Source organism: Carica papaya, chromosome 4, assembly GCF_054855325.1.
Source record: "Carica papaya isolate Zhongbai chromosome 4, ASM5485532v1, whole genome shotgun sequence".
Classification (NCBI taxonomy): Eukaryota; Viridiplantae; Streptophyta; class Magnoliopsida; order Brassicales; family Caricaceae; genus Carica; species Carica papaya.
In genome coordinates, this window is record NC_142312.1 from 1,801,780 (window position 1) to 1,823,107 (window position 21,328).

Genomic DNA, 21,328 nt, shown 5'->3' on the forward strand with positions numbered 1-21,328 from the left:
TTATAGACGAATGCATATATATATATATATACATATTTTTAGATCATGAAATTTAATTGAAAATTATCATGGATGATTAATTAGTGGATTCATATATACAATCTTCGTACATATATATATATTGTATCATCATTAATTGCATATTTGAATGTAAAAATTGAAAATTATATATGATTATTATATGTGCTTAATTAACATGTCATACTTGATTATAGTACATTGATCACGACCTAGTTAATAAGTAATTACTTTTAAAAATTTATCAAGATTTAACTTTTTTAATAATTTTTTTTAATAAGAAAGATTAGAAGTTTAGACAAGTAATTATAATTAAAACTTTAATAAAGTGATGTTAACATACCAGAAATTAAAAGTATCGTAAGCAATTAAAGTCAACAGTTGTCGTCAAAAAGGTAATTAGAGGCTGAGTCGAGTGGCTGCTGCTGTCAATTCACTGAACATTTAAGTAGAAATTACGAATTGTAGAGAAAGACACAACTTGTAAAGACCAAGTTAATTAATTAATTAATTAATTTTTAATTAACCCGATTAGTGAAAGTAATTGGGATTTGAAAAGAACCTAATTAATAATTTACTTTTGGCATTCTACGTAGTGGATAAGTAAGTATAATTTATATCTATATACAGTTTCTAATATCTTGGTATAAAAATATTGCTTCATTATGTGACTATTTATAGATACGTCCTATAAAAAAATTGAAGTTAACTAAGTCCAATTTAAAGCTCAGTAGGGAATATATAATACATATATAAATATGTATGCGTAGGTTATATAGGTAATGGGTTCACTGGAATTGCAAAAGCAAAACCCCCCCAAAGAACTCTGAATGAGAAAGAAGAAGATATAAAGATAAAGAGAAAAGCAAAGCTTCTCCTATATATGTTGCAAGATAAATGGTTCGCATGAGGCCGACACTAGAAAAGTTATTGCCTCTACCTAATCATATAATATGTATGAGCAAAAGGGTATTTGTAGCAATAATAATAATATATTATAAGTTTTGTAAAAATATTTCTCTTATATATTAATATTTAACGCATAAAAATTTATTGTTTACAATTAATACTTCAAAACTTGAGCTTAATATAGCAGTCTTTTTGTGTATAATAATAAACAATAATAATAATTATCATAATAACAGTAACAATAATAATAATTATAACATAATTCTGCATCCGCAAAAATAGTTTAATATTTTTTATGTGATAAAAAATTACAGATCCAAAACAGGTAAGGAGTGGATATAGATTTAATATACCCGCTCCATACCCACCTTGCTGTTTATGTAATTTTATTTAAATTAAAAATGTATATTGTATATTTGTATTATTAGTTTATCATTTGTTATTGTGTATTCTTTAAATATTATTTTAGATTATATTTTATTTTCATTAATATTTGATCTTTTTAATTAAAATTATTTAAACATTCTATTAAAATTTTTATTTATTTTTTTTAAAAAAATATATATGAAATGAGAAATGGGTAAAAAATTTTATCCATGGAGCCGGTGGTGGATAGAAAATTTTTTTATTAGTTCAAGTACGGTAGCTGTCTCATATATGTATGGTAGTAATATATATATATATATATATACACAGACACACACTCATATATATAGTACAGCAAAAAGCAGTGGCAGAGAGACAAGGAATGAAACTTTGCATGATCTGCATGCCTTACTTATCGATGAAAGTTGGAGTAGGGCTCATGTGAAAGATACCCTAATGAAAGATGTATCTTTGCTTTTTCCATATTTTCATCTAATCTATTATACATACAAATATATATATATATATATATATATCTGTGTGTATTTATATAGATAAATAAAACATCAAAGTGGGTATTTTAAGAAGTGAATTTTAGAGTAGTCCACAATTTATCAATTATTCTTTTCTCTTTAATATTATAACTGAGAAATACTTTTTTTTTTATTTTATTAAATAGTTAAAATACAAACATTTGACTATGTAAAGATTCGAAAATTAAATGAAAATAAAGTCATGAATTAAATGCGGAAGCGAAATAATAGTTAAAATTTATATTTCTTATAAAATAATTTACAATGCACAATAGGATTACGGGAATATTCATTTTAAAAGAATAAACGAAAATTAAAGAAATAGACGAAAGCTAAATAACTAAGTAATCCTATAATGATATTCACTAATTTTTTAAGAGAGTGGGAGTGGTGAACCATTCATAACTCCCTTATTGATCGGGATCTGGATCTTAGTTCTCTTGATCTAAAATAGTTAATGAATAGGTGAACTATACTAACTCAGTAAAAATATAACACTAATAACAGATATTGAAAATTAAAAATTGGTAAAAATCAGAAAAATAACCAATGAAACTCTTAATTTAATATAAATTCATGTACTATAAATAAAATCATTTATTTCATATTTGTTAACAAGTCTTTACTAACAATAATTTATGAAAACTCATATTCATGTACTATTATTTATCACATATAAGATGACAAGAAACGATCGTTTTACATTTTTACATACTTACCCGTACCTCTGTGGGTCTATAGTGATGTTCTACTACTCATGAACCTAATATCTAATTAAATAATTAACTTACTGTTCCCATACCCTGTTTGGTAGTGAGCGCCAAATATTTTACCACCTCGATACCCTGCCCGGTATGAAGGTGAACAGTATCTCTCAAACCTTACTGGTAAGGGACTTCCCAGCCCTATTCGATTGAGGTAACGTTCACAGTATGATTTCATACGTACTGGACCCGTATGCCCTTTTCCAGGTATCTAGTAAATATTTTCCATACAGATTTCTATCAGTATAACAATCAACCACGCAATAACCATATCTGTAGCGCCCGGACCGAGAAAGAAAAAAAAAAGAAGCCACGTCGGCAGCCACGTCAGCAGTCCCGGCCAACCGGGACCTGCCACGTGGCAAAACTACGTCGTTCCAAAAAGGGCCACGTTGGCGATCCGCGTGGGCGCGATTGGACGGCCCAGATTTAATAAAAAACGGACGGCCCATATTAAAACAAAATGGACGGCTGAGATCAAAAGGCAAGGGGTTATAAATAGAACCCCCACACCAGACCACAAACCCTAGCCGCCTGCCGCTCGCCGGAGAAGACGAACCAGAAGCCGGCCGCCGCCACCCGCCGCCGCACCGGAGGAACTTCCGACCGCCGATCGAGGTAAATTTCGTACCCCGATTCGTTTTTCCACGCTGATTCCTCCTGTGGCCAAATCGGAGCCAAAATCCCGGCCAAATGGCCGGAATGCACGGCCGAAGCCCAGCGGCGCCGCCGCGCCCTTCTCGGTTTTTGCCTCCGATGAGGCCCTTCCCGGCCTCCGTTTGATGCAAATTTTATATCACCGTGATCACCACTCTTTTCTCTACAGGTTGACCGGAGCCGAATCACCAAAACACGAACCTCGCCGGAGAGCCGCCGCACCCGAGAGCGCCACCGCCGGTAAGCTCCGTTTTTCCGTGATTTTTTGGCCCCCCGAGGGCCCTAGGGTTGTTTTCTCGCAGGGACCGATGCGAGTGTGGCCGAATTCGGCCGGAAATGGCCGAAAACAGCCAACCCGAGGCGAATCGCCGCCGCCAGCGGCGGCGCCGTCGCCGGAGCACGGCGGAACCGCCGTGCCGGAGTTGCGATCTGGGCCGAAAGGGGCCCTGGGCCTAATTTGGGATTTTTTTGGAACACGTGCAGGTACCAGTAGTGCGTTTCAGTTCCCCGAGGAAAATTCAGGGAAAATTAGGGACAGCCTGTAGGCGCACTGTGAAGCCGTGTTCGGACCCCGAAACGAGTAAGGACCCCTCACCCTATTTCCTATCACGGTTTTAAAGTTCAATAAATGATAAAACGGTATTTCATGAATCAACGAATGGGTGAAATTGCTTAAGGTCGCTAGTGGAGCCCGAGTCTAGTGTATTTGTCGGTTAACTGTTACTTGGCCTGTTTTACAGTCTTCAGTGCAGCATGAGGTTCGATGTTTTCATTTTATAGTTTCGTGTGCATATTGTACTGTTTTATTGATTATGGATTGAATGACTGGGGTGTTGATACTATATGTTGTTTGTTTGGCATAAATTATCGTTTAGCTTGTTTGTATGTGATTGAAAATGCTAACTGAGGGAAAAAGCGAATGAAAGATTATGTGAATGGAAATTGTATAATGTGTTCAGCCTGACTAGATATTCTGGGAGATGGTGGACGGACCGGGTCCGTAGGGAACCCTACCGGGATTGTGGTCTCCCATACCGGACGGGGTATGGGGACGGCCCGTTTCACCCTCATACCGGACGGGGTAATGAGGTCTATGGTTTGGCGCTCATACCGGACGGGGTATAGGGACGGTTCTGGAATATGATCTCAAGTGTTAAGGATTAACGGGTAGCGGGACCCCTATGGATCCCCATGGATACTAGTGGGCTGGTGAATTGGGAAAATATGTTGTGAAACTATTGAATTACGAAGAGTGTGATAGGTATTATGTTATACAGTTCATATATATGTTTTCATGATGATGATGGTGTTATTGCTTTCGTATATTGTTTTATGAATTTCACCGAGGTAAGTAAATGGTAAATGTTTTATTTTCGATAAAAGGATTTGTTGTAAATTATGCTCCATTGGTCTTTTTGTGTTTTCTACCCACCTTTCCCTCCGTGACGGTGAGATATCGTGATGTCTTTACTGGGCTAGTGTAGCTCATTCCTTATTTAATCATTTCAGATCAAGAGGACATCGTTCCCGAGCCGCTTCCGCAGGAGGACGACGAAGGGGACGCCTAAGGACTCCATAGTCACATTCGTAGTTTTTACTTTCAAGTTTCTCCTTTAGGTAGTTTAATCTTTTATATTTTGTGAGCACGTTTTGGTTTTAGTGTAAGGGATGTTATTCAAATTTTGACTTCGCTTCCGAATTTGATATTTATAATACAAATTCCATTATGAATTACCGGGGCTGTTACAATATCTCATTTGATCTTAACCGTCCGATTGGGTTTAAAAGGAGAATAAAACCGGACCGTCCACGCGCGCGACATCGATCCTGGGTTGTTCGATCGCGAGGCATGAAGATCGCCCGTGTGACATCCTGCATGGCACCGACGTCAACGTGCCTTACCACACAGTGTGTTCCAATTCATTAGAATTGCTGACTGCGCGGCCCTACGTGACAAATTTTTTCTTATTTGTCATATGACCATCAATTTCTGATTTTTCTTTCAAAAATATTATCCGAACCCAAAATGTCACCACTTTTTTCCAAAATTATTTTCAATTTCATTCATAACCTATTTTTTTTCTTTATAAAATCAACAAAAATTAAAATAAATTAATTTAAAAATAAATTTTTTATATATTTAAAATATTAAAATTAATGTCAGACTATATTTCTGTTTCGGATATTACAATAATCATCAAATATAATTATAAGATTGTAGATAATTTTTATAATCAATTACCAGATTACTGACGGATCAGAAAGTAGTTATAAATTGTGATTAAATAAATAACATTTGTATAATTAGATTTTTAAGTAGAAGAAAATATTTTTTGTAAACTATAATTTGAACAGGTGTATGTACACTTGGTATGTGGGAGGAACATGCTTACAAATTAGTGCATGTTTGGTGGACATATAAAAAGCTTCAATTAATTAATGACAACGAATAAAGAAAATTGCTCTTAATAAAACTGAATTAATGGAGAAAACAAAAGAGAGAATTCAGTTAAAGGTGACTTTTTCTTTTTGCTTTTGGAGTTGATTCATAGTTTGTGGTATGGGTAGGAAGAAGTTGATACTCTGGACAACGTATGCATACATACATACATACGTACATACATATTTAATTATTACATAAGTGAAGGAATCAAATTAGCGTATGATGAACATAATAATTAATCGACATACCCAGATAGAAAATTTTCCATCTCGTGACTTACATAATCTAAAATTAACAAATAAATGAATAGCATGTTCACAATTTTAAAGTTCACCATCATTATATATATATATATATACACACACACACGTACTTGATCTTTGTATAACCATCCAAGAATTCCGATGTCACCTTGATTTATTTTTCTGCTGTTGATTATGTTCATCGTCTTCACAAGTTAGCCATAATGGATTAGCATAGCAGCATTGTCGTGCTGATCCTCTTTGGTGTCAATTCGAATGCAGGAGCACCGGTCAAGAGACAAGAAAAACACAGCCGCAACACCATGCATGAGCCACAAACCCACCTCGTCCAGCCTCTTGCATGCACCCATGCAGCTCGGTGGCCTGGCCCTGGTCTGGTCCATCTCCCTCACGACAGGCCTCGCCTTACAAAAACACCATTTTGTGCAAACCCTAGAGATAATTACACTATCCATTACTCATTAATATTTCATGTTAATCACAATTTCATATAATTGTGATGAGAACTAATCGTTAAACTTTCACAATGGTAATACTGTAATGAATTATCAATATCGATTACATATATATATATATATATATATGTCTAAAAGCAAAAGTTGATAAGAAAATAGATGCCACAGAAATTATTGTTTTGCATGTTGTATAATGTTAATCCTTCTCAATTGTGTTTTAACAGGTTAATGCTACTTTTTGCTAAGGATATATACTTTGCCTAAAACAAGAAGGAAAGAGAGAATTAAATATTCCCATGTATAAAAAAGCTAAAATTTATTTAAATTGTAATTATATTAGATTATTATATTAATGTTCACTTTCATGATCGATTATTATAAGATAATTATGATATACAGTAAATGTGAAAGTTTTTATATATAAAAAATTTACAAAAAAAAAGAGAGTATTTTTATAATAAAATAAGTAATTAATAATTTATTTTTGTAATTATCTTCGAGTTAAAAATGTTAAAAACTGACCCAACTATAAAAGAAACAAAGTAAAGGTGTCACAATTAATTGAATAAATTATGTATGTGTATGTATATATATATATATATATATATATACATATACAAAGAATACAAAAATAAAAAATAATTATTTATGTAATGTATTAATACGAATCGTTTTGCCACCTCTAGGTTATATGACATGAGCGCATCAATTATATATATGGGGAAGAAATAATGTTTCTCAATGTTGGGGTGGGTGAGAAATATCTTTCATGTGAACAAAACCATTCTAAAAAAAGAAAGCTTTCACAATCATTTGAACTAAAATAGAACAAATATATATATATATATATATATATAGTGATTACCCACCACATGTAATTTATTATTGTGATTTCCACTTTATTAATATTAATATTACAAAATTCAAGATATTTTTTTTTCAATTTTATCTTTAAAAAAATCAAATTCTATATCAACAGTAGAAACTCAACTTAATTATGTAATAATTCTATGAATATGCATTTATTATGTAAAATATTTTTTATTACGAAGAAATTCAAATGGAACATGAATAAAATTGAAAAATTGAAATGCAAGTAATTGCTTTACTTACGAAGAAATTGAAAATCAAATTCTATATCGACTGAAAAAAACTCAATTTAATTATGTAATAATTTTATGAGTATATATTTATTATGTAAAATATTTTTTTTTATTATGAATGAGATTGAGAATTGAAGTTTGAAGTCCAAGTAATTGCATTACTTGAGGAATCTAAACACTTAAATTAGTAAATTGGGACATAATCAACTCGATGATTTCCAAGCAATTCTTTATCCAAATTTTTACTTAAGGATTCTACATTTGTAGTGTTTCTTGCAAAACTTGAGATGACGAGAATTGGGTCATCTTCTATGATTGGACGGTTCTATGGTCAAAGATCGTGATTAATTATATCATTGTAGCCAGAGACTGGTCAAAATACGTAAAGCTTTATTGTGTATGCATGTGTATTAAGTACATACATATACATATGTGTATTTGTGTTTAATGCACATATCTGTGTTTAAATTTGAGATTTTGGAAAAATGGGTTTTGGTTTGAATTTGAATAATTTTTGAAAGTGACTCTTTACTATTTGGACTGTAAGTAAATATGGCCCAACGGGCTAGGTGTGTGATAATCGATTAACTACGGTGTCCCCCCGCCCGCGCTCACGAGCTTAATTTTCTCTCACCATAGGTTAATGAACTTATCGACAAACATGTTTTTTTTTTCTGATGTACTTGAAATATGATTCATCTTTTTTTAATTTGATAGAGGAACAGTAGAACAAGGTGTTAAGAGAAACACTGAAGTAGAGAGATAAAGATTTTGGTTTGTGTATTGTTTAAGTATTATAATACAAATGCGTAAAGCATCTCCGTTGTAGTCTAGTTGGTTAGGATACTCGGCTCTCACCCGAGAGACCCGGGTTCAAGTCCCGGCAACGGAATGATTATTATTTTTTTTTACATTTAGAAATGATTTAAATAAATTAATTATAATTTAGAGAAAATAGTAATAAATATAACCGAGAATCAACTAATTAGAATACTCTCTGTTTCCAAGACCCGGGGTTTTAATTTCTAAAAAGAGAGGCAATTATTATTTTTATAAATCTTTAGAAAATTTAGTTGTAAAAAATAGTCTCTCATTTTTTACTATATTTTTTCAATTTAATAATTAAATTTTCAGTGTCGCAATTAATTTTCTAGCATTGATTTTTTTGCAATTATTATTATTATTATTATTATTTTAAAATAACATATAATGTATGAAAATAATAATAATAATAATAATTAACAAACGAATTTGGAGAAAATTGTAATTTTCAAGATAGTTTATGAACTACTTTCTCAAATAAATAAAATAAACGAAGAAGACAGAGATAGAAAAAGAAAAATATATGGTAATGATGCAGTCTTCACATTTTCCAAAAAGCAAAAGTTATATATATAGTTAAGGCTCTTTGAGCTTATAACTTACAGCTTAATTAAGCTGTAAGTCAAGACCTACGCTGTCTTTAAGTCCATCTTCCTCAATTCTGCTTTGTGCTAAACTTTAATGACACGTTACTCGTGTCACAAAAGTCTACTTCCCATTTCCATTTTCAAAATAGTACTCTGTGAACCCACCATTATTTGACTTTTGCATACAAAATTATTTCAACATACTCAATGAATTATCTTTTGAACATTTCTAAGTTCGAGATTCCCAATTCAAATTCATTAATGCATTCATGTTGTTAAAGAGTGTTGGGGAGTTCTAAGAACTCCCCAATTGAATTAAGTGGAATTGAGCACTGTCTAAATATTATAACCCACAAAGCCAGTTCCAGAAAACCAACCTTTGGTAAAGTGTTTTGTACCGTACACAATAATCTGAACCAAATATTCTTGGGTGAAAAAGATTTTCTTTCAAATGAAAAAGAGAAAAAAAGGGTATGTCATGACATGAAATAAATGGTATAAGCATTGACAAGGTTGGTTCGTGGGTAATTTTTTCTCCTGCAAAAAATCTGCCTTTCATACATTTTGTGGGTATCAAAATGATGACAACAACTTTTTTGAGTCCTAATAATAAACACCACACAACTGATTTTTCAACTTAGTGGGGGTGCTGCCTCCTGTGCATTTTCTCATCAAACAATCACGCTCGTCAACTTTCAAGTTTTTAGCATTAATTATTTTAATTGAATATCTCGCTTTCACACATTTTTTTTTTCCGTAAATAGAAAATATTAAATCAAAATTTTAATTTATTATTATTATTACAGTTAAAAATTTAATTATAATAAAATATTTATTTTGTTCAGAAATATAATAAATTCGTTGAGATTTAATTCGATTAAGTTAAAAAATTTTATTCATTAGATCATCTGCTGTCGGTCACCCTATTTGTTAATTAGTATCAATTTTATTTACCGTTGATTTTTGCATCAGCATTGTATTTTAGCACGAGTAACAATGAAATGCACTTAATTTATAATTTTAACTTAAAAGAATATTTTGGGTATTCAATTATAGATTTAAAGAAAGTAAATTTTGTAATTTACACCACAAAATGTAGTTTTATATAGGTTAGAGAAATTTCAATACGTAAAAATATATCGTATCAACCGTAAGTCTACTAAACTATTAATGGTTTGATCAAATATAATCCAATAGTATTTTACTTAAACTCGAGGGAACCCTAGCAAAGATTATTTGATGTTTTGTCGATTTACATGCAGCGCCCCACATTCAGATCATGCAATCCCACATATTCTGATCACATCTTTTGGAATTTTGACTCTCTGAATCCATAGACATCAGTCTTTCACATCCAAAACCCCAATCATCAACATCAATTATTGAATCTGGATTCCCCATTAAGCCTCCTTCTTTTATTGTTTTCTTTTCCTTTTCCCCATTTAATGGGTCTTTCTGATTTGATCTACACACACACACAGACACACACACAGAAACAGACACACATATATGGCTCTAGTTTGTTTGGCAATAATAACTCAAGTCTCAATCTCCAAAAAACGGGACACGAGAAAGTCTGTGTTTCGGACCGACAAATCCAGCCCCTTGAAAGACATGCATGTGCCGAGGTGAAGGTGAAAGACGCAAAAAGTCTGCTATTATTAACGTGTTAAGTTATATAAAAATAAACATTTATAACAAAACATTTAAAGTTTACGTCAAGAAAAAGCAGATCGTGAACAGTATAACTTACAGATCGATATTTATTTATCAGTTTACTGAAAATTTTGGAGTCTTTCTGACTCTAATTGCATAACTCTTAATGAAGATCCATATGATATAGTTATCGGAGAATGTGATACAGTGGAGGTAGTGTTTACACGTTTAGAGTCAAAATCAAAACTCCGTAGTTGAATTCTGACATGCAAGGGAAGAAGAGACTAGAAAAGTGGTCAATTAATGAGGCATCATCAATGGAGAGATTCCAGTCATGGAGCCCACGAGCAGTATAATCAATTATACGAGAAATATGGAGTAAACCATCGTTTTGTGATAGAACTGCAATAATCAGATCCATCGGAATCATTTCATGTAGAAATCTGTTCTTATATATATATATAAGAACTAATAGGATTTGTAGCGTTGTAGTTTCTATCATAAACTTTTTAAAAGTGTTAATTAAAATAATTGTGAATTAAAATTATGTTTAGTTAAAAGTTACTTGATATTTGATAAAAAAAATAATTATAATTTTTTTTTGTTATTTTAAATAAATAAAGGTTGTATGTTCAGTAAAATTATTTTTAGAATATAAGTATAAATTTTTAATAAAAATTTAATAATTTTTTAAAAATTACAAATTACGGTCAAAATAATCACAAAATTCACTTTGTATTTTACCAATTTGATTGCAAAAGTATATTTGAAACACAAAAATTGAAATCAAAAGCTGAGTTGAACATTTCCTTAGTACAATTAATTAAGTATTTATATAACTTAATATCCGAATTATAAAATACGTTAATTACTCTAGTTAATAATTAATATCGACACTCTTTTTTTGAGTGTGTTTTTTGGATTGTCTCACAAAAGATTTAATTTTAATACATAATTTTTTTTTTAAAAAATATAACTACTACTAAAAAAGTCTAAAATAATTATTTAATGTCTATATTATTTATTTTTATTTAAATTAATTTTTTATTATTTTTTAATCAAATTAGTTCTTGTACTTTAAAATTTTTTTTTTTATTTAATCTCTTTTCATAAGAAGTTAACACCGTTTATTTATTGATCGACACGTTGCACATTATTATTAATTAGAGTATTAATTAAATGTCATGTTAAATGTTACCTGATAATTATTTAAATTTAAACTGGTCTGAACTAGTTTAACTAAAAATAAAAATCTTTAAATTCTCATCCTTGAGATCACTTCTTCTTCTTCGTCACATACTTCCCCTCCCCCTCGATCGATTTGATGAGATAGAGCGAGTTTGTAAGTTAAAGACTTAACAGAAATCACAAGAAATTTTTTTCTATACTTTTTCGTAATTTATCATGATTATTATTACCACGATTATAATTTATTGTCAAAATCGAGAGTTAGTTTGAGGGGGCTAAGAGAGTTATCGATTTTAACTTATTAATACTCATACCAATAAAAAAAATATCATTTATTAATTTTACTGATACATGATATTTAAAATTAAAGATTTTAATTTTTATTAATAAAAGAAATTAAATTAAATTTTATAAAAACATAAATACCAATTTGATTGAAAAAAGAGACATAAAATAATTTGAGTAAAAATAAACAGTATAAAGATTTTAATCCTTAAAAATATATGATGAAATATAACATCAGCTTTTATTGAATATTCCAAATTCAAAATTGACCATAATTATCAAACTAAAATTAATTACCACGTGAACTTGAAATTTGAGATATATGAAAAATCAATGTTGAAATCAGACTTCATCTACATTTAACTTTAAGTTATAACCCAAGATTAGTTTAAAAAATTAAAATTTAATAATTAATAAATATAGAAAACAGTAACAATAAATTTTAAAAAATAAAACACAACTGTAACAAAATTTGGGGCCACGAGATGGATAGCAACACTTGATCCGTTAGGGCCGAGGGTGATGGTCAGGCAAATATACCAAATTATATGAATTTTTTTTACCAAATTTTACAAGTCAAATAACAATAAATTATTTATTATTGAATAATGAAATTTTAATAAATTATTTATAATTACCAGTCAAATATTATAAATCCCTTTTTTATTTTTTTTCTTTAACAAAAAAAAAAAAAAAAAGAACAGCCGCAGCAGCCTTTTGTAGATTGGATTTGTTTTTTGTTTTTTGTTTTTTTTTGACCGATTCAATTAAGATTATATAATCTTTGGGTTTAAGCAGATCATGTGATTTAAAGCCAATATATTTTCCTTGCTGCATTATTTGAATGTTGCCTTCTACTTTCAAGTTTTCTTATATATCATATATCACTCCCTCTTTATATCTACATATATATATATATAATCTACTTTTTGGATACGCATGCATGAGTATTGTCGGCTTTAATGTCTGCTACTGTTTAATTGCATTTCTTTGTTTCCTAAATCAGATTCCTTTTTTTAACATTTGATTTCCTTAAAGGTATACTTATGTTTTTTGGCTTATTACTATCATACTACAAGATAATATAGTTGAATGTTATTTATCTCAGTTTGTTCAGCACAAAAAATATATATATATATATATATATTTGTCAGTAATTAATAAATTAATTAAAACTGAAACAAACCTCACTTAAAAGTTTTTTAATTGACATTCAAATTTCAAATTAAAGGTTTGATTTTTGATATTCAACTTAGGAATGTATTTGATATTTTGACTAAAGAATATTTAGACATTAATTGTGATACATTGAAAATACATCTTAGTTAATTTCATATGTTTGATATATTTAATTTAGCATTTATATGTGTTTGAAAATATATAAATAGGTTAAAAATATAATTTAAAGTCAAACAAAAAAAAAATTTGATAAGGATAAAATAATTAGAATAACTGTAAAAAGACACGAAAAAATGTGAGAATTTTTAAATGAAGTGATGTAATAAAAAGTGGTAACTTTTAGATAAAATGATATAACAAAAAATTATAACTTTTAGATGAAATGACATGTGAAAAGTGTTAACTTTTAGATGATGTGACATCACATAAAATTGTAACTTTTAGATGAAGTGTCTTATGAAAAGTGATAATTTTTTTAGATAAAACGACGTATGAAGAGTGTTAATATTTAAGATAAAGTGACATAATGAAAGATGACAACTTTTAAATAAAATGGTATGACGAAATGGTGACAACTTTTTTCTCGTGACTTCCCTCCCCTATAAATAGGAGGAAAAAAAGGAAGTTATTCCGAAAGTACCAATATTATACTAGGCTTCAATCTGCCCGTACATAATAGTTATGTATTCAGGTATATTGGCGAAGTGATACGTGTGTTGTAATAACTGGAAAAAGAGAAGAGAAAAAAAGGGAGAGGGAAGGGAAAAACGACGTCGTTTTGCAGAGGGGAAAAAACGGCGTCGTTTTGGAAAAGGAAAAACGACGTCATTTTGCAAGGGGGAAAACGACGCCGTTTTGAGGAAAAACTAGGATGATTTAAGTAGGGGGCGGGGGAAGGAAGAGAGGAGAAGAGAAAAGAAAAGAAAAGAAAAAAAGAGGGAAGAAAGAGAGCAGAGGAAGAAGGGGAGCGGGAGAGAGAGAGAAGAGGAAGGAAGGTTCCAGAAGGAGGGAGAAAGGAAGCAGAGCGGAGAGAAGAGGAGATCGCAGACGGTGATAGCAGATTCGGCCGAAAGAGGGAAAAATAGAAATGGGAGGTACGGTACCAAACTCTAAATGTGTGTGTTGATTTGATTGTGAAATGGTTGGATGTGTGGCGTGCGTGGCCACGGCTTACGGAGGTAGGGGTATACGGAAGAGGCTGGGTGAGGATATGTAGTAAGGCGGGTGGAAGGAAACGGACCCAGTGAGGATCGCGGGAGGAGAGAGAGAAGGTGACAGTACGGGTGGAGGTCGGGAGAGAGATAAGAGTGCGGAGTGAGTGGAGGTCAGGAGAGAGAAAAGAGGTGCTCGAATGAAGGAAGTGACCGCGTGAGAATCACGGGAGGAGAGAGAGAGAAGGTGACGGTACGGGCGGGAAAACGGTGTGGGAGAGAGCGGACTGTGTGAGCAACGCGGAAGGAGCTAGGGAGATGTTGTGGTGTGAGGACGTAGTCTGAGAGAGAGATAGGTAGAGGCAGTGGGGAAACGCTAGGGAAGGGTGGAATCCGCGGGGTGAGTGAGGTGAGAAGAATGGTGTGGCATGATGGTGTGGCGGGAGGTTGTAGCCCGAGAGAGAGTTAGGGAGAGACAGGGAGTGAATGTTGGAGAAGGGAAGGATCTAGCGGGTAAGTGAGATGCTTGGGGAAATGGAGTGGGGTAGCTGGAGCCTTGGGGGAAGAAGGACGGGGTGAGTGGGGGCAATTAGGACATATCGTAGACAGCGGACGGAGAGAGAGACAGTGGACGAAAAGGAGTGGTGTGTGTGTGTGTGGCCGACGGGGGTCGATAGGTAGACGATGGTTGTCGAGGTTGGTGATGCAAGTGAATGAAAATGGTGTGCGTGCGTGGCCTGGTATAGGTCGAGAGATGGTTAGTGATCGTCGATATCGGTGACGAGAGAGAATGATCAGAGTGTGTGTGAGTGGCCTGGTATAGGTCGAGAGATGGCTAACGGTCGCTGATGTTGGTGACGAAAATCAAATGAATGAAAATGGTGTGCGTGCGTGGCCTGGTATAGGTCGAGAGATGGTTAGTGGTCGCCGATATCGGTGACGAGAGGGAATGGTCAGAGTGTGTGTGAGTGACCTAGTATAGGTCGAGAGATAGCTAACGGTCGCCGATGTTGGTGACGCAAGTGAATGAAAATCAGGTGTGTGTGAGTGGCCTGGTATAGGTCGTGAGATGTTGAACGGTTGCCGATGGTGGTGACGGGAGAGAAGGATTAGAGTGTGTGTGTGTTGCCTGATAGGGGGTTGATAGGTGAATGATGGTCGCTGCTGTTGGTGACAAAAATGATTGAAACTCGTGTGCATGCGTGGCCACTAGGGGTCGATAGGTGTTAATGGTTGCCAAATCTTGGTAGTGAATGGTACCACTGGTACACCTGGAATGCTGTTAGGGAACGGACACCTAGGGTATGTAGAGTTGTAGGTGCAGGAGGAAAAATTGGAGTTTAGTAGTGAACTATTGGTAGAGGCATAGGGTTTTATATTGTTGCATCTCACGCATATATTTTGAGTTTTACCATACTGAGTAAAATGAACTCACTCTTTCTCTTTTTACAGATGATGTAGGGATGGAGTCTAGATCGAAGTTGTTGGATTCCGAACCTAATGTGTAGAGTACAGGATGAAGAGTTTCATTTTGTTTTGACTGAATGAAATATGTAGAATTGATGGTAGTATAGATATTGAGTATGGTTGTATTGTGTGTGATGTATTGTCCATGATTGTAGGATTATCTTGATCATTGGATAGTGCTAGTGTTTCCTTTTTATAGATGATGTAGGGATGGAGTCTGGATCGAAATTGTTGGATTTTCGAACCTAGTGTGTAGAGTACAGGATAAGGAGTTTCGTTTTGTTTTGACTGAATGAAATATGTAGAATTGATGGTAGTATAGATATTGAGTATGGTTGTATTGTGTGCAATGTCTTATCCATAATTGTAGGATTATCTTGATCATTGGATAATGGATTATGCTAGTGGTTCCTTGTGCATGACCGTTTTGTTATGGAATTGGTTGATTGTTAAGTACGTCCAATATGAAAAAAAAGGAGCGTTACATGTGTACCCATACATAATCATTCCGTGTTCGGATGTATAGAAAAACAGTCTAATCTGCGTACTTTAACCATTCTGTGTTCGGGGGGCAGCAATGTTTCAACGTATTCATGTATATGTTCCGTATTCAGGTACATAGAGAACCAACGATAAGTATTTGTGCTTACGTATAATGTATAGTAACTGATTGATCCTCTATAATAATGATGAATATACAACATGAATATATTTTTTGAATTGTGCATTCATCTTCTGATTCGTATTTGTTTTGAAAAAAATTATATGATATATATTTTGTTGTATGGGTAAAGAAACTATATATTGTATGTATTATGTTGTGATTTCATAATATCACTTATCAAGATATTTTATCTCACCCCCTATCGCCCTCTAGATATTGAATGTAGAGTGAACGATGATACGGAAAAAAATTTTGAAGCTAAACTCTGATATTAAGGTTATTGTTTCGTACTTTTATTTAGTAATGTAAATAGAGAAATTTAGAGTCTCGTACATATTTTTATATTTTATATTTAAAGAATGTAATACTTCTACAATTCTTTTATAATTACTAAAATTAAGTTATCTGACTTAACTTGAATTTATGTAATTTAAGTAAATATGTTATACTTATTATCCTATAAGACAGGGTATAGTTCGTGACATAAACAAAAATAAGTGCAAACAATAATATGAAGGTCGATCATGATTCACCAACTACGTACTTCATACAATATTATTTTCCAAGAGCTCATTTATAAATATTAGTTTTATAATTACATGTGTTATATAATATTGAAAGGTATACATTAATCTGTTCATGCATATATATGGATCCACGATATATATCTAAGCTCAAGCTCTTTCCGAGAACAATATCTATATGGATTTCGCCCATCTTGTCTCTTTTTGTACATTTGATTTTTAATGAATTAATATCATATAAATGTTTATACAGCACATATACATACACGGATACATGGATCGTTTGTCCGTATATGTTTGAATTAGTACATAGCAAGGTGACAGCATGTTCTAAATTAAAAAAAAAATATTAATTTTTGTGAACAGCTATAAATATAAATAGAAGTAAACATTTGACCAAGATCGATGTTGAATATAATTAATTACAACGAAACATTGTAAGCATGATGTTTACGTACATACATAATTTATTTTATCAAAAATGATGGTAACATAAATTGCACCGTTTACATGATTAATTAATCTTAAACTAATACTTAATTAAATCTCACTCGTGAGGAAGAAATTAATCGTGGGTGTTGGATGATCGAATTATATATATTGTATACGGAATATGTTAGTTGTGTCGGAATAAATTCTTGGTAATTAAAAAATTAGGAGCTTATTATTTGTGTATATGGTATCGAGAATATATTTATTATTATTATTATTCTTATAATATTTTTGCTTATTCTACTTCATATAGTTATAAATTATACATATATATATATATATTTCGAATTAATAATTTGAAGGGAAGTAGTGATTTTTGGTTAGCTGGATCTTACAAGATAAATTGGTAGGTCTAAATCCACTATTGCAAATGGGCAAGCAATATCACATGACAATCAAGCAAATGGAATCTCATAGAATAAAAAGGTTATAGACTAAAACTTTGATTTAATTTCCTAATCCAAAAAGGAAAGAGCATCAAAGTGGCTAATATGGGTTCGTTTCCTTTTTAAAATTTTTATCTTACAAGTTGAAAAAAAAAATTTCCTAAATTCCAATAATTTTATATTCCGTTCTATACAAATATGACCCGTGAAAATTAAACAATAAATAAGTCAAAAATAAATAATGTAGTTATTTATTTTGATTATTTTAATTTATTCTTATAAATAAAATTTTGAATATATTAAAACACAAAACTATTATTGCTAAAACAATTAATATGTTTTAAATTTTATTAGAAATATAAATTGAATTTCATCGAAAATTTCATAGTAATTCAATTATTACTAATTTGGGTAATTATTTTTCTACTTTCTTCAACTAATAGAAGTGTAAACTTTGAAAACAAATTTTTTTTTTTTTGCAAAATACTCTCAAAACTTAATTATATATATATATATATATTAACTCCATCCTATTATTTAATACTTTTAACCTTATGATTCTCTTAGCAAGATCAAATTCTCTTATAAAATAACATGTAAAACGTTTCACAGATCTATTTTTTTTTAATATTTTTTTAGATTTATTCCTCCGGTCGAACTTTTCTTTGTCACCTTTATTTTTTTAATTTTTGTAATATTTGTCTCCTTTTTTGCTATTTTCTTATGTTTTTTATTTAATTTCCTCTTGATAATCATTTTGTCTTCCTTCAATTTTCTCCGAGTTCACACGAGCGTTGTCTCCTCTGTTTTTTCCTCTATAAATTCATCCTAACACCAATACTCTTCTCTTCACCCTCTAAAAACTTTTATCTTCTTCGCCTCCCCTCCGTACATACATCCTCGAGAACCATATATATATATATATATATAATTAATTCCATATATCTACACAAGCTATGGCTAAGTTCACAACCCTGTTCATGATAGCCCTCCTACTCTGTGCCACGCTAAGCTACGCCGCTCGCCCAGACCCCGTCTTCTTCTCTGCATCCTCCGCTTCTCCTGTAAAAACCCAGTTTGAGGTCAGCTTGATTCTTTACTTTTTCTCCTTTTTCTTTTCTATTTTCGATCTCAACCGCTGATTTTGATTTATGGGTAACTGTTATTATTATTATTTTTTTAATAATCGAATATTTGTGGGTTTATTTGGTTTTGGATAGGGTGTTGAAGGAGAAATGGCGGAAGAAAGCTGTGAAGGGCTTGGAGAAGAAGAGTGTTTGATGAGAAGAACTCTGGTTGCTCATACTGATTACATATATACCCAGAAGCAGAAGCCTTGAGAGATGATTATATCTCTAGTAGTATATATATATATATATATATATATATAATCTTGCTATATACATAAATATGTGTGAAATACCTATAATTTATCAGAATATTAACATAATTTTATTCAATACTATAGAGTTTGCTGTTTAATTTTCTTCTATGTTTTATTGATGGTCGTCTGAAGAAAAAAAAAAAAAAGAAGAAAAAACTAGTTCATGTACGTTTCAATCAGAGTTGAGAGTTATATTTTTGTTTAATCATTTTTACTTTGTATAAATTCTATATATATATGTGCTATTTTTTTTTTGTTTATTTGTTGTTTAGAGGATAATTAGCACGTGTATGTATGAAATTACAATTAAATACTAATTAATCACAGGTTTTGTTGTAAATCCACACCAAAATTTGAACTAAGATAAAAAAATACATTAATTGGGATTTTTCAAAACTCAGGGATGAGAAAGCCATACTCTTAATAACCGGGCAGAAGAAGTGTTTTATATCTTCCTTATATAAGTCATTTTTATATATAGTATTTCATATGCGAAAATTTAAATGTATTAAACAATTCTTAATTTTTTTTTAAATATAAATTAGTCTCAGTGCTCCAAAAAAAAAATGTATTAAATTACTCTTATGTGCATCAAATTGAAGCTTTTTTACTTATAAAATAAATCAATTAGGTATTGTTGAGATCTATATGATTTTTCAGTTCAATTAGTGGAAAAAAGAAGAAAAAATGAACCTAATGAATGAGAAAGTAGAGAGAGAAACTCCATAATCAAGCAAATGGGTTAGAGTTTTTTCAAGCTCTAGACGTGTGCATGTAACGAACAAGGTTAAGAGTGAACGTCAATGGCAAACTCTTAGCTGGGTTTTAGGGAAGTACAAATCTGAATGAGAAATAATTGTTCTATATTTTTATTAATGGTATCCAGACTTAGTTCCTACGGTAACTTAAAAGCTATCTTCATGTAGTAACTGAGTTTTGGGTAGAAAAAAAAAAGAAATGGTAATAATAGTATATATATATATGGGAGAGGGAGAGGGGTGAACGGTGTCGTTTGGGAGACGGAATGGACAGTTAGGATGGGTGTAGATTGTAGAATGGAATGGACGGCTATGATGAGTAGTAGGTGGAGTATAAATAGGAAGAAGAAAAGAAAAAAAAAACAGAGGACGAAAGAAAAGGGATAACCGAAAAGGGAAAAAGGAGACTGGTGATAGAATATTCGAGAGATAGAGAAGTTGGAGAGGGAAGGAATGAGAAGAGAGGAAAGGAGGAGTCGGTCGAGGACGGGAGAGAGGGCAGGAGAAGGAGGGACGAACAAGGCGACTGAGTGAGCTGCGAAGGTGCAAAAAACGATGGAGACCGAAAGTATGGTGAATTTAAATTTAAGATATAGGATGATTATCTAATATGGATTTGATCTTGCAAACCTTAAAACGATGTCTGGCCTTTGAGGTTCTAAGTTGTTGTCGAGACAGTGAAAGAAATTGAAATAGGAAATAGGTGCTTGATGGAATAGGAGAGCTGAGAGAGGTGGTAAGTGACAGAAAAGTTCGATTAGGAATGTGAGTGAAGAGAAATTGCGGAAGTCGTGGGAGGAGAGGTCAATAGGTATGTGAACAGTGTTGTTGAGACAATGTAAGGAATTAGAAGAGGAAGTAAGTGACGGAAGAAATATGAGAGTGAAGGAAGAATTTCGATTACGAAAAGATTGGAGTAGGACGGTGAGTGAAGAGGTATAAGGGAATCCGTGGGGATGAGAGGTAAATTGGTACGGGAAGGGTGAATCAATAGGAAACAAAATACGTACGGGAGAATGGGAGGGCCGAGAGAGAGGGAGGCAAGAAGGGACGTAGGGAACGACTTCTGATGGTCGCGTAGGGCACGGAGTGGGTGATAGTGATAGAGAGATTAAAGTGCCGTGAGATGAGGAACACAAAGGTGAGGGAAGAGAGGGACTGAGAGCGGAGAGTGGTTAGAAAGAGATGCAGGTGTTGCGAGGGGTGAAGTTGAGCGAAAGAGAAAGGGGATTGGGAAGTAGGATACAGAACAGTGAGCGTGTGTATGTGCGTGT

At 32.3% G+C, this 21,328-nt stretch overlaps 1 protein-coding gene and 1 non-coding gene across 2 annotated transcripts; both read left to right on the plus strand.

Moving 5' to 3' along the window:
- The first annotated feature begins 8,330 nt into the window (after nt 1–8,330).
- Nucleotides 8,331–8,403, plus strand: TRNAE-CUC (transfer RNA glutamic acid (anticodon CUC)). Its single transcript has one exon. It is a non-coding gene; the product is annotated as a tRNA-Glu (tRNA).
- A 10,344-nt stretch (nt 8,404–18,747) lies between these two features.
- On the plus strand, nt 18,748–19,554 carry LOC110825278 (phytosulfokines 3). Its single transcript, XM_022055727.2, has 2 exons — nt 18,748–18,994; nt 19,133–19,554. Exons 1-2 carry the CDS (start codon nt 18,869–18,871, stop codon nt 19,250–19,252), a joined length of 246 nt encoding a protein of 81 aa, XP_021911419.1. The 5' UTR covers nt 18,748–18,868; the 3' UTR covers nt 19,253–19,554.
- Nucleotides 19,555–21,328: the final 1,774 nt, after the last annotated feature.

Coding starts and splice junctions, on each gene's coding strand:
- LOC110825278 (XM_022055727.2), top strand. CDS start 18,869: ATGGCTAAGTTCACAACCCTGTTCATGATAGCCCTCCTACTCTGTGCC. Junction 18,995..19,132: donor CTGTAAAAACCCAGTTTGAG/GTCAGCTTGATT, acceptor GGTTTTGGATAG/GGTGTTGAAGGAGAAATGGC.